The 13,502-nt window shown below is 52.1% G+C and overlaps 4 protein-coding genes across 4 annotated transcripts; 2 read left to right on the top strand and 2 right to left on the bottom strand.

Annotated features, from left to right (window-relative positions):
* Positions 1-741: 741 nt before the first annotated feature.
* Positions 742-2,049, bottom strand: HMPREF1541_04322 (eukaryotic peptide chain release factor subunit 1; the record flags this gene model as incomplete). The annotated part of the gene is made up of 1 exon (XM_008718668.1): positions 742-2,049. The coding sequence occupies one exon, from the start codon at positions 2,047-2,049 to the stop codon at positions 742-744; it is 1,308 nt and encodes a 435-aa protein (XP_008716890.1).
* Positions 2,050-3,359: 1,310 nt separating this feature from the next.
* On the top strand, positions 3,360-5,354 carry HMPREF1541_04321 (uncharacterized protein; the record flags this gene model as incomplete). The annotated part of the gene is made up of 1 exon (XM_008718667.1): positions 3,360-5,354. The coding sequence occupies one exon, from the start codon at positions 3,360-3,362 to the stop codon at positions 5,352-5,354; it is 1,995 nt and encodes a 664-aa protein (XP_008716889.1).
* Positions 5,355-5,817: 463 nt separating this feature from the next.
* Positions 5,818-9,116, top strand: HMPREF1541_04320 (uncharacterized protein; the record flags this gene model as incomplete). The annotated part of the gene is made up of 2 exons (XM_008718666.1): positions 5,818-8,945; positions 8,987-9,116. 2 exons carry the CDS (start codon positions 5,818-5,820, stop codon positions 9,114-9,116), a joined length of 3,258 nt encoding a protein of 1,085 aa, XP_008716888.1.
* A 2,062-nt stretch (positions 9,117-11,178) lies between these two features.
* HMPREF1541_04319 (uncharacterized protein) lies at positions 11,179-13,085 on the bottom strand (the record flags this gene model as incomplete). Its single annotated transcript, XM_008718665.1, has 3 exons — positions 11,179-11,924; positions 11,974-12,295; positions 12,354-13,085. The coding sequence occupies 3 exons, from the start codon at positions 13,083-13,085 to the stop codon at positions 11,179-11,181; spliced, it is 1,800 nt and encodes a 599-aa protein (XP_008716887.1).
* Positions 13,086-13,502: the final 417 nt, after the last annotated feature.

Here is a 13,502-nt window from a genome sequence, read left to right as displayed (position 1 = left end):
TGAGGCAGAGGAGGACAGGCAGGTCAGATGTAAATTGCTGGTCATGATCTCCGAATCACCTCGGTCATGTCGACGCCAAGATAAGGGTCTGGCAGCCGTGAATGATCAGAGGATCCTGGAGAATGGGGTGAAACAAATTCGTCGCGATGGAGCGCTAGTCCGTGGTTGGCTCAATGACGTGGAGTAGACACCTCGTGTGCATTGCGCTGGGGTAATTGGCGATAGGAGCTCGATGAAGCTCGATGTTGGTCGTATATCAGATTCAGCCTCATTGGCGTTGGTGAAATACTGATCGCCATAGCTGCGGCCGGCTCTAGACAGAAGTCATGTTGCGAAGACTAGTGCGTCCTGCCCCCAAAATCAGCGAAGCTCTACACTGCCTTATGGCAGACGTACCATGTCGCAGCCCCAGGTCTTGCGCAGCAGGGGCCTGGCCGGCTTGCTCAGAAGGCGCCAGTTTGATTTTGGACTTAAGATGTGGGGGAAGTGCTGGTGCGCGCACGTTCCCACTGCCCGCTACAGGTTTGGTAGCCGATGTCTTGTTAGCGTCCAGCTCAATTTCCACGAGCGGAGCGTCGTCAGCATCGGTTGGATGCTGGATGTCAGGGCGCGAGGCGGGGCTTGCCGTCAGAGCATCATTGGGCTGATGAATGTCTGGTTTTTGCACCTCGCGCTCTGCGAGGTCATCCGATTGTCAACTGATGGTGGGTTAGCTTCATCAAAACGAAAGGATCGGACTTCTTACTCGTCGTAGAACTCGTCTTCGTCACTGAAGTCGGCCAGCTGCTCAAAGTTGACCTTGTAGCGGAGAATGGCGCCGATACCGCCAAAACCCTTGACGAACTGATTACCTTCACTGGAGCGGTCAGACACGAATTCCAGGGTGGCGCCAAAGTCGCGATGCTTCTCTGCGAGCCACTCCAGGAAAGGCATTTGGTCAACGACCTCCATCTCCTGGGCAGTCTCCGTATCCATGAACTGGGCCCGGTCCAGTTCTTGTTGCTTGTTTGTGTGCAGAATCTTCTCGCCACCCTGAGAGTCTTTCAAAGTCCAGCGGGTAACGTCGAGATCCTCATAGACGATTAGAGTCTCGCAAGCACCGAGGTCGAGGGCCTTGAGGGTGTCTTCGACACCGTAGCAGACGCGGCCGGAATCCTGGCTGATCTCTTCGAAATAACGGCTGATGAGCTTCTTCTCTTGAATGAACTTGACGTTGCTGAGAGTCTCGGCGGCGAGATCGATGGCCTGGTTGAAGCCGTTCTCACCACCGTACGAAACATCCACAACCTTGATGACCTTGGCTTGTAGACGGTTGTCGAACATATCGGACTGGTTGAGGTCGTTCTTGAAGTCGGCACTACCGGCCAAGATTATACCGGCAACGTTGACCTTGTCGTTGGTGATGAAGTTTTGGACAGCCAGTTCGGCTACTTTGCGGACATAGTTGTGGCGCTTCTCTTCACGGAGACGAGCGAAACGCAGGGCAGATTGACCACCACGACCGTGCTTTTTGGGGAGATCGACCGAGAACTTATGAACGATCTCACGAGTGTTGCCGGACAACGTACCGAATAGAGCACCATTGCCATCCATGATGATGAAGCCAAACTTTTGATCGGACTCGAGTAGCTCACTCAGTGCTTCGGTGTGAAACTTGTTGTCGCAAAGGTATAGCGAGGTATTGATGGGCTTGAAAGGCTCGAAATCAATATTGAGCTTTCGCTCTTTTCCTTCCGAAGTGATGATTTCGCCGCAGTAGACAACGAGACCGTTCGGAGGAACCTTGTTGTACAGCTTCAGGCGTTGCTGAGTAGATGTAATCGCCGACAGGACAGACAATCTGTTGACTCGGGACTTGATATTGGATGCGGTACCATATTCTTCAGCCAACATTTTTGATGCCTGTGCGACCTGTGACTTGGGCGGGATGATCAGGGAGATCATGGATGTACCATTACCCCGGGCAGATTCTAATCGTTTGATCAGTTTCTTGACCTTCCACATCTCAATGTTCTTGTCGGCATCGGAGGACCCATCCTGGTTCGACATATTGAATGAAGTGGCTCTGCAAATTCGGATGCGGTCGTGGCGATGAGTGCGGACGTGAGAGGGTGGGCAGTCCGGTGCGTCCTACCAACCCACGGCAGATATGTCACGCTCGCGGTCGGTACGAGCGATGACTAGAGGGGACAGGGCGAGTGTGGTGGCAAGGTAGAGGGGTGTAGATGACTTTCTTTGGGCTACGGCGACACGGGTATTTTCGATGTCGGTATCGGCGGGGGTCTGCCCGCCTGCCTAATTAGGATTAGGGATTTTTGGTCGCAGATATCCGGACCACGTCCCAGTAGTTACTCTTCGTCGAGAACAACACATGGGTTGCCTGGTCTATAAGTACTCGTTCTTCTACCTTCATCGTCGGAGCGGTGACGACTCTATACTCATTACCGCACTGCCAATGTATCGTAGTCTACCAACATGGTGAGAATTGAGAAAGATATCAGACGTGGTTCGAGGCAACTCGAGTCAAGGTGAGTCATTGTCAGCAAATATGTATCCTCCTATCAGCATGTCTTCGAATGCGATAGACGGCTCGACCTGACGCCTCATTTTTGATACTGCCGAGCAAAAGGTTGGACTTGCCATAGACATTCGAACCGATGGCTAAGCGCAGGTTCGTCTCCGTTTTCCACCAATATCTTGCCGCGCCAGAACGATGCCCGAAGCAGAAGCGCTGGCCAGCGCAATCGACCCCGACGACAGGGTCGTCACACCTTCAATCCCATGTTCAATGAGATGTGATATGCACTCGTCTCGCCGTACTGACGTCTGGTTTGCCACGGATGCGATTCGATAGATGGAGTACAAGCAACCTTGCACATGCGGGCTCCCAGAAGAATCAATAGTCGCTACCGGAGAGCCTCCTGACTCTTGGAGCCCCAATCGGGTATATGAGATGATAAAAATCTTCAACTTGCTGTCGTATCAAGCGCCTAGAGCTCGCCGGAGCACGTGAGCGACGTCTTAGCGATGGCCGTAGCCCAGTATTCCGCGCCTCTATTCTCCGCTCTCCACTCTTATCAGCCCCGCTTCCAACCGAGCTGCAAAATGTTTGCGTCTCTTTTTACTTGTCGCTGGGACTAGACCATGGCGTCGCCGCTCGCAGTCAAAAGGACAGCGTAGCCGACCGCGAGCTAACGAATGATTTTTTTCTCTCTACAAGGATATCGTCACGAACGCTGCAGTCTTCAGCAGCCCTCCGCCCATTTGACTTTCCTCCCGGGTGGTAGTTTGCTTTCGGTATTTACCATGCTTTGAGCTTCCACGCACACCTCTATCTTTGGTCCCATACAACAGTCAACATGAGTCAGCGGAGCAAGAGCTCTCCCCAGAGCTGGGATGCCTATCACCGTGGACGAGCCTCCTCGGCTGGCTCGCTCGAGTCCGTGCCAGAGGGCGAACAGACTGCGATCCTCTCCTCCTCTGCCGCATCCGGACCTAGGAATGTCCCAGAAGGAGAGCTGAGAAGACGTCGGTCCTCTGTTACTGCGAGAATCAACTCTATACGTCAGATGGGTGGTCCCAACAGCATGGATAACTTCGCACGGTCATGGCAAAGAGCTGCGGGCTTCAGAGAGATAACGCCTATTCGGAGGCTGTCGCAAGCGACATCCCAGGAGGGTCAAGATGACGACGAAGCCGGGATTGGCGCAAGATCTCAAGGCCCGTCACCACAGACTAGGTCCTTGCTGCGACAGCAATTCGAGGCAGCTGGTGGCCATGGTTCAAACGACACGGCCATACAGGACCCCAATGGCGAACAGTCTGAGCCATCCGAAACTACAAAGCTCCTTCAGCCACATCCCAAGCCCTCCGTTCAAGACTCGCTGAGGATGAGGGCCAGCGTGGCCGCGTCAAGTTTCGGCCAGAGCTATGGCAGCATCTCCTCGCGTCTCACGGCGAAAGCACAGCGACGTGCCTCCATCCTCATCGAACAGCAACGCGAAGCCAGCATGCGAGCCTTGGAAGACGAAGACGACGAATTCAAGGAAGAACTGGCGCGGCATCATGTTGAGCAAGAAGTCAGGCCAGACGGCGAAGTCATCGAGCGCGTTGTCGGTGAATCCACTGTGCCACAAACCATTTTTAACTCAGTCAACGTGCTGATCGGGGTGGGCATTCTTGCTCTGCCGCTCGCCGTACGACTCTCTGGCTGGGTCATGGGGCTGATCTTTCTTCTCCTCGCTGCTCTCGTCACAAATTACACCGCAAGGCTGCTTGCGCGCTGTCTGGACACGAACTCGGGAGCTACTACCTATGGCGACATCGCATTCCTTGCTTTTGGCACTATCGGGCGTAATTCGATCGAAGCACTCTTCATTCTGGAGCTTACGGCGGCCAACGTGGCGCTGATCATCCTCTTCGGTGATACGATGAACAGCCTAATTCCCTGTGTCCCAACTCTGACTTGGAAGTGTGTCGTGGCACTTGGTCTGATGCCTCTAAACTTTGCGCCGTTCAAGTATCTATCGGTCACATCCATTCTTGGTATAATGTGTACCTTGGGGATAATATTCATCGTTCTCATTGATGGATTCCTGAAGCCACAAGCACCTGGATCCCTCCGCGAGGTGGCTGTTACATACGCCTTTCCACAGAACTGGCGCACCATCCCTCTGTCGCTTGGTCTCTTCATGGCACCTTGGGGCGGCCACTCTGTATTTCCCGCCATTTACAAAGACATGCGGCATCCCCAGAAGTACACCAAGGCCCTCACATATACCTATATCTTCACCTACGGTCTGGATCTCTCCATGGCAGTGCTTGGATACTTGATGTTCGGCGATTCGGTGCGTGATGAAGTGACGACCAATCTGCTAAAGAGCACTGCCTACCCACATGCTCTGAATGTACTGACTGTCATCCTCATTTCCATCATCCCCATCACGAAAATTCCGCTCACCAACCGCCCAATGACCGACACCATCAATAAGAAATTCCTGATTGACCTACGTCAGATGGAGCCCAAGGCGAGGCAATACAGTGAGAAGAGCTGGAAGCATAACCTCGCGCGCTGTGTCATCGCATGCTCAGCGAACATCATTCAACTCGGTGTGGCGATATTACTCCCGGATTTCGATAGCATCATGGGGTTGATGGGAAGCGGTCTGTGCTTTACAATCTGTGTCATTATGCCTGTGGCTTTCTATTTGAAGATCTTCAGCAGAGAGGGCGATGAGATTAGTGCGATGGAGAGAATCCTGGGATGGGTGCTCATTGTAATTTGCACGATACTGGGGATCATCGGCACGGTGTTTGCCCTGTTGCCAAAGGAAAAGCTTGGGTTGGCTTCTTGATTTCGAAACTGCAAGATTTCGTTCACGTATCTCAGAAAGTCGCCTCGATCTTGAACCTGAAATTAGGGGCTCCTCTATCTATGACAAGATGTGCCTGTTTCAATGAAACAAAAGTTGCATCTTCTATGTGATTGGCTGCCAGTTTGCTAAAAGGCAGTGCCGGTTCGGATCTTTCCATCCACCCTTCGACCCCACTTCGAAGCCAGTCTGCCTGACGGACGCCTTGGGAGCGACGACTGACTTCTTGCCGCCACCCACAGAAACTGCGGCAGGATATTTTCGGTTTACGCTGCAACTGAGCCAGCATCATCAGGGCCTCTGTGAATCACTGGCCTGCGCAGCATCGCTTGCACAATCTAAGTCTAGGCTTCTGCGATCCAGCACCAGCCTTGCCTGCAGAGGTTCGACTACTTCTTCTCATCCGGGACCACTCCACCCCCAGAACTGTGCAGTATCCTCCATCATGGAGGCGCTCGGGGTCCTTGCCCTAGTGTGCAACATCACACAGCTGGTGGAACAAGGTGTGACCTTGACAAGGCTGTACAGCCAGATCTCGGAGAATGGCTCGACGGCAGATGTTCAGCGTTTGAACGAGCTCAGCCAACTCACGGAAGAGATCGATAAAAGTTGTTCACGTAGCTTGCAGCCGCGGCCTCTGAATGTTCTTGAACAGCAGGTTGAAGAATGTGCCAGCAAGAGCCTTAAGAACGCCAAGGACTTGCACGATATAGTTCGCAAGATACAGTACAGCGATGGTAAAGCGAAGAAGGAAAGAAACCCTGCGAGTAAGCTACTGAGAAGTGTACGCAGCCGTTCGCAGGTTCAATTTCTCCAGAAAGAATTCTCGGATCTTCAGCTCATGCTTCAGACGTCCTTGTTGGTCAGCATGCGAGAGCACATCTTACGATGTGACGATGAACAAGCTCTCAAAATTGCCGAGCTAGATGAGAATGTTCGCAAGATGCTCGATGGTGACTGTCGGTGCGCAAGCAAGGCAATGGATGCAGTGGCGAGAACGCAAGACTTGCTATCGAAGCAGATCATTGATGCTGAGTCAAGCATCAAACGGAAGATTGATTCCGCTCAAGCAAGGACTGAGCAGCACTTCGAGCAAATTATTTCTACAGACCAACAGCGCGCTGCGGTAGAACGCATCTCTAAGAGCCTCTATTTCGAAGGAATGCAGGAAAGAGAGAATATGATACAGGCTCGAATTTTTGACTACGGCAAGACCACAAGCTGTTTGCTTTCCGACCAACGACACGTCAATGCCTGGGATTGGCGGGTTGAGAAACAGCGTGATCAGATGCATCAGTCGCGTTCCATTCTCATGAGCTGGTTGCGGTCAGGCAGCGGAAAATTTTACATCTCAGGAAAACCTGGGGCTGGCAAATCATCACTGATGAGCTTCTTACGGCAGAGTCTGCCTGAAGATGGTCCTGCCCACCAGGACCTAGCTCGTTGGGCCTCTCCAAAATCTCCGGTGGTGCTCAGCTTCTTCTTTTACAAACCTGCCACAAACAGGTTGATGAAATGTTTCGAAGGCCTGTGGAGGTCTCTGAGCTATCAGATCCTGGATGAGGAGCCTGAAGTCCTTGCCAGAATTGTCTTAGATGAGCGATGTCCAAGAAAGTTACGGAACGCACTTGACCCTGCTCGCTCATTCACACTCAGCTGGACCAACAATGAACTCAAGAGTTTCTTTATCTACCTGCTATCTAAGGGGGACAAGAAATACCTGGTAATGCTTGATGGTTTGGATGAATTCCAAGAATACGGCGGCGGTGACCACGGCCATCAAACATTGTTGGACTGTATCAGTGAGATTCTTTCGGTGTCTAACAAAGTTAAGTTCCTGGTTTCTGCAAGACCTGACGAACCTTTCCGCAACGAGCTGAAAAGCTGTCCCACAGTCAGATTACACGATGTCAACTTCCAGGACATACTCTTCTTCAGCCAGCAATGCCTAAAAGGTACCATTGCCGGCGGTTATGCAAAACGTATTGCTTCGCGGGCGGACGGTGTCTTTCTATGGGCTCATCTTGTGGCGAATGATCTTGCCAGAGCTGCTAAACGTAACGCATCCCAGGAAGAGCTCTCGAAACGCTTCGATTCATGTCCAGGCGAGATGAACGAACTCTTCTCACAAATGCTGGCTCGGCAGGATGACTACTTCAAGAAACAAAGTGGGCCCTTCTTCCAGCTTGTTGACTTCTGTGTGCGACGGGAATTGCACATCTCCTTATTCGAAATACTCTTAGCAACAAGACCACTTGATGAGCTGGTCATCAAGATGAAATCGGGCTTCGATCCAGCTTTTCTAGCGGAGCTTGAACACAGGGCTGAAGGGTTTGAAGAAGAAATTCTTAGCAGATCTGCTGGCTTGGTTCAAATCACCGATTATGATCCCGCGCGGTCGATGGTCTTGGAAGCCCTACCAGACACCACCTCTATGCGAGCACTACTCGACCGTGAGGTTACATATATCCATACAACGGCACAAGACTACCTCGCCGAGGAAGGGCGCTGGTTTCTGGAAAGTTATTTATTGTCGGAAACCGAGACTGTTCACATGCTAGGTGCGGTACTCATTGGGTGGCTGTGCCTAAGCTCTAGACTGAACACAAAATGTTTCAAATGGTGGGAATGGCAACGAGCGTTATCACATTCCCTGAACTACATCGACCGATTCATGGAAGCCGCAGCACATCGTCAAACTCTCTTTGCAATGATGAAAATGCAAATTGAGCTCCTCGATCGACAACAAGTGGCTCCTGATAACATCTTGTATAACCCTCTGTCGCCGGGCGAACCATTCCGATCGGCATTGCTGGCACTCAACTTGCCCAGGGGAATTTTGATCGCTGTCGATATCGCGTGCTGTGGTCAAAACCATGAATTCTATGAAGGCATTTTTAAGCATTATGTGTCACCCCAGTTCAAGGCTTGCGAGACACAACTTCGTGACTTAGCAGTGGCGTATACATTTTGCTTGCTATGTGATCACGTCTATTACAAGCTCGACTTGCTGTTATTCGACTTGCTCGACCTGACCTCATATGCTGTCCAACCATGTGGAGCGCTCAGAATGGGTCACAACAAATCAAAGCGTCTGATCTGTGGTCAATCCTTGTGGCAGCACTTCATCGGCTGGATATTCCCTAGACTTGTGTCGAGGGACGAGTCCGATCTTGCGGTGGAGCTTGCAAAGGCATTTGTCAAACGGAAAGCTCCACTCGAGGCTACTGTCGGTAGTATAAGTTTGCTAGAATCAGGTTCTGGAAATGTCTTTGCGTTTCCAGCGGTGGCAGTGTGCCTGGATCTTGCCAACATCCAGCAAATCTCTGAGTACGCGAGGTTCGGCGAGAACCTGATCATCGTTCAGCGATGGGCTCCAGATGTGCTAGCTGCGAAGGGCCGTTATACTGGAAATTCTGTCGTACGCTATTGTAAACCTTGGCGATGCAGGTGGCTCGATATCCCTATCCACCTTCAGGCGGCCTTTGCCCTCGAACTATATGGTGCGGGACCCCAATGCGCTTATATCATCGAAAGAGTACCAGGACTGAAGCGGGAGCGGTGGTATGAAGGGTGTGCCGCATTATTGAACACCAATCTTGACCTATTTTCAGATCGGGAGATCTCTCGGCTCAAAGGTGCTTGGACGTTCTACGGTGGGAGAGTTTGTCACTTGACAAGATATACCCCGGCAGAGTGGTCTCATACAACAAGGTCAAAGCCATGGGGAAACCGGCCATGTAGTACTTGTGGAGCGCCAGGCGACTCCCACCAGCAGGACGAGCGATCATTCAGTGTGGGTGGCATCGAAATCCCTCGTCTAGCCGTCAATTAAGGCCCTGCAGCATAAACTCCCAGCCACCCTCTCTGAATCACCTCAACTATCCGCAGGCACTAAGATGTACTCCGAGCATTGAAGTACGCGAATATCACAGGAGGACGGTCGGGAGATATCCAGCGTGAGAAAGGTTCTGCAACGTGCCAAACATGGACTCACGAAGAGCTCAGTCATGGCTTCGATGCGGCTGGTTTCCTATTTTGGTCTGAAGGAGGCACAAGAGGCGATAAGATGTGCGTATGAGGTGGCAAAGACAGACAAATGCGCAACAACTCATAGTGGGAGTCAGCCCAGAGCCAGCGCTGGGTGAGTGCAGCTGATTGAGATTTGGGGCGGTAAGGGAGAGTTCCGCTCATGGGGTTGTTCGCCAAGACTGAGTGACTTGAATACATGTTCAAAGCTTGTGGAATTGCTCAAAGAGAGCACTGCTGATAGGGTAAACGTCAGCAAGCGTTGAAAGCCTTCGCGAACTTCAAAAGCCCGACACCGAACGAGTGGCTGCCCAGTACCTGATTTACCCCGTCTGCGCAAGGAGTAACACAAGACCGAAGCAGATAACAGAGGACAATGATTAGCAAATCTAGGGCGAATCAAATCAGAAGTTCGCAAACAAATAGCTTGGAGCGAGTCATGAAGGTCGGAGATCCGAAATGAGCATTAGACAATCCATTTCATTTGATTATTTTATCTCTGTGTTCGGCCATGCGACGTATTGTCAAGCATGGTCAGGACGGGGAAAGCTTCTCAGGAGGAACCAGTGGACTGATTGAATGACTAGCACTTATCCCCAGTCTTCATGGTTCGTCGAAGCGAAGTTCCACTAATATCCTACAGCATCCCTGTAGTGCTGGTCAACACCAAAGTAGTAGCAGCAGCATCAGCCTCAAGGTCACTTTCTGTATATCACGTCAGTACGGCATTTGCATCTCCTCGTGCGAGGCATGACTTACCTCTTCCGCGGCCACGAACCCTCCTCGCCATGCTCACCCTCTTCCATCTTCCTCATCGCCTTCAACTCTCTAAGCTCCCTCAACATCTCCCCATCATTCCTCCTCGACTCCTCCAGGAAATCTACCAGCGCCGCAGACACGTCATTCAACTGACTACCGAGGCCGCGGAAGAAAATCTGTAAAGTTCCTCGCCAGATCCTGCAGGGCGCCCTTGGTTCATGATCTGAAACCGCATGTTCTCGCTGCCGTAGAATGCCGGCGCGAACTGGCTCAGATCCTTATGCGGCACCGTAGCTGGCCATGGGTAGGGCAGGTCGTTAATGACGCGGGCGCAGATGCGGCAAGCAACGCCATTCAACCGCGGGTGCAAGTAAGGAGGGGGTTGTTGGGAATGCACGTTGAGCAAGGACCACAATCGTGGCCGTTGCCAGGCGCCATTGTTAGCCAGACGCTGGGCTAGTAAGTGTCAGTAAGTAAGGACTCGGGGATAGAAGAAAAAGCACCTACAGGACCAATCGTGGGAAGGTGCGGGGATAGGAGTGCGCATTCGAAGATCGAATCTTTCGTAGGTCAAGTAATGGAATTTGTGGGCTAGGCCAGAAAGAACTTTGTGATTCCTAGCTATTGTAAAGTGTGTCTTGTAGTTGTAGCCATGGGACGTAGTGATTCACTTCACGCAAGGCGGCAAGTATTCAGGGGCGAAGAGAAAGGCAACAAAGGCGTCCACTAAGGCTTGGCGTTAGTCTTCACAAGCCACAAACTGCGCTAGTGGTAGAGTAATTGACAGACTTGCTCTAGAACTCGGAAAACAGGTGTTTATATGTGATCTGTTAAAGGTGCAAAGGGCCCGCTGTTGATTTCGTTGACCGCTGCCAGGTGCTGGTGTACTTTGGCAATGGTGAACTAGCTTATTTTCTCAGCCTTGATCACAAAATCAGAGGAATCTGACACTACCGATACTGAGAGTCCTGGATCGTCAAGTCTTCTCAGAGTCAGTCAGTATCAATCTAGCATCAGGCTACAGTTTGGCCAAATTCAAAGCTCGAATCACCTCGTCAGCGCCTCTTTTTCCAGACCTGATCGCCCCTTCCATATAGCCTTTCCATTCGTACGCTGTCTCCGTTCCCACAAAGTGTACCTTTCCGTGACTCGACCGCAAAGCGTGCTCGTATTTAGTCATGGTTCCTGGAGGTGCAGCGGGGCACGGACATCCTTGAGCCCACAGATCGTGTGCCCATTCATGCTCCTCGATCCCAGTCGGCTCGGGTATGTTGACTTTTGCGGCGACCCCCAAAGTGGCTTTGATCTGCTCGGTGACGACCTTGAAACGTTCTGCTTTTGAGAGTGTTGACAATGCTCGGCCGGCGTCTCCAGCAACGAAGCAGGTCAGAGAGTAAGACCCTACTGGATCGACACTGCTGTCACGCGTGACGGAGACAGGCCCAGTAAATGATTGGAGCATGCCGGTTAGCCCAGGTTCTCTCCACCAAGGCGACGGATACCGAACAAGAACTTTGTTGATGAATCCCAGCTTGTTAGCTTGGCTGAGTTCAAGCTTGTCCTGCGGCAATGCCGGACTAAACACGATGTCCTTGTAAAGAGGAGTTGGCAAGGAGACAATGACTCTTTTGCAGGTATGTTTGCCCTTGGCGGAGTAGACGTGCAAACCAGAAGGGCTCTGCTCAATGTAGCGCACCGGGTCGTCCAGAGAGAGGGAACCTGGCTTGAGCTGTTCTGCTAGGCCAATCGACAGGCTCTGGGTGCCTGATCCGAGGTCAGCAAGCAGAAATCTATTGGAGTTTGCAAAGCTCACCTTTGACCAAGCGGAGGTATTGGCCACCGTTCTTCAGATCTGATCGCATTTGCATGAGTCCACCACCGCTTTTGCAGTAGTTCAGGAAGAACAGAGCACTCATGTCCTTTGGCTCCATGCCCAACATTGCTCGAGTCCAGACGGTGGCTGAGGCGAGAGCAGTCTTGCCGCCGCCATTGGAAACTATCCAGCCTTCTAAAGTCATGTTGTCGAGATCATCGCCTATCCGCACCGGGTGATGAACGTCGAGCTTCTGACAGACCTCTTCTGTTAGGTTGCGGATGTCAAGCATGTTCTGTGCGCCACCCGGCTCCGATAGAGCCTGCCATAGTGTTAGTTGTCACAGCTCGTTGAGTCGTGTTACCGCACATTTTACTTACTTTGGGGACGTCTCCGTATACGAATGTGGAGACTTTGCCGTCGATGTCTTGCTGCACAACGCGTCCTGTGGTGTTCTGTACGACCGTTTCGAGCCCCAATGCCTTGGTGAGAGCGAAGACTTCGGATTGGTTGGTATCATTGATCCAAGCCGCCCCCACATCCACGAATTTGCCTTGATCTGTCGCATCGACTGACCAGGTTTTGCCCCCGACTCTGTTACGCGCCTCAAGAACAGCGCAAGAGAAGCCTGCCTCTTGTAGCTGGTGCGCGGCGCTGAGACCGCTGAGGCCAGCACCTACCACCACGACATCGACGTTCTGTGGACTCCGTTGCGGTACTGCCAGGTATGCCTCGATCTCAAAGATAACTCCAGGTTTGAACAGCTTCGGAACTGGTACAAGTGACGTAGCGGGACGGTGACCATTCAGGAAGGCTTTGAGCGGGAGAAAGTGATCGCGCCGGGTGTGGTCATAGTCAACAATGTAGTATACCAGCTTTTGAATGTCCTTAACGGTAGCTCCAGCAGCCTCGATACAGCGCCTGAGGTTGGCAAGCGCCAATTGGATCTGCTCGGTACGATCAGAGGGGATATTGCCCTGAGCATCACTTCCAACTTGTCCAGCAGTGCAAATGAAGCGAACATTGTCACCCAGGGATGTCGCCACATGTGAGAAAGTAGGACGACTATCCATCAACCCAGGAGGGTCGATTGTCAGTGTTGAAGGAGCCATCGGCCTGTAATTGACGGTGGTTATGCTATGCGAGCGATTCAGGAGAGCGTGGTAAGGGTGACAACGGCTTCGTGAAGGCTTGGACGCCTGGGTAGGCACCGGTAAGAGCTACTTATTACTGGCTGTGTCGGATCTCGGCGTGATCATCAGGCTCACATTACAAGGATGGATATCTTGTCGGCCTAGACTTAGCTATGCGTTCCCGCGGAAATTGATTTGGCCGAACGCTTGCAGATGGACCCACGACATCTGTGCTTTCAATAGCGGGAGGGTGACTGTCTGCGCCGAACCACCGCCAATGCCCTCATTCCAGTGAGCAGGACCTCGGGAGTCATCCTATCACAGTGCCATCGAGGTCGACCTGTGGTTGAAGGAAGTGGAGGCCTATTGGCCGATACCACCTGCCCACTGCGGGGT

The sequence above is a fragment of the Cyphellophora europaea genome, assembly GCF_000365145.1.
Source record: "Cyphellophora europaea CBS 101466 unplaced genomic scaffold supercont1.4, whole genome shotgun sequence".
Taxonomy (NCBI): domain Eukaryota; kingdom Fungi; phylum Ascomycota; class Eurotiomycetes; order Chaetothyriales; family Cyphellophoraceae; genus Cyphellophora; species Cyphellophora europaea.
This window is presented reverse-complemented; position numbering and strand designations above follow the sequence as displayed.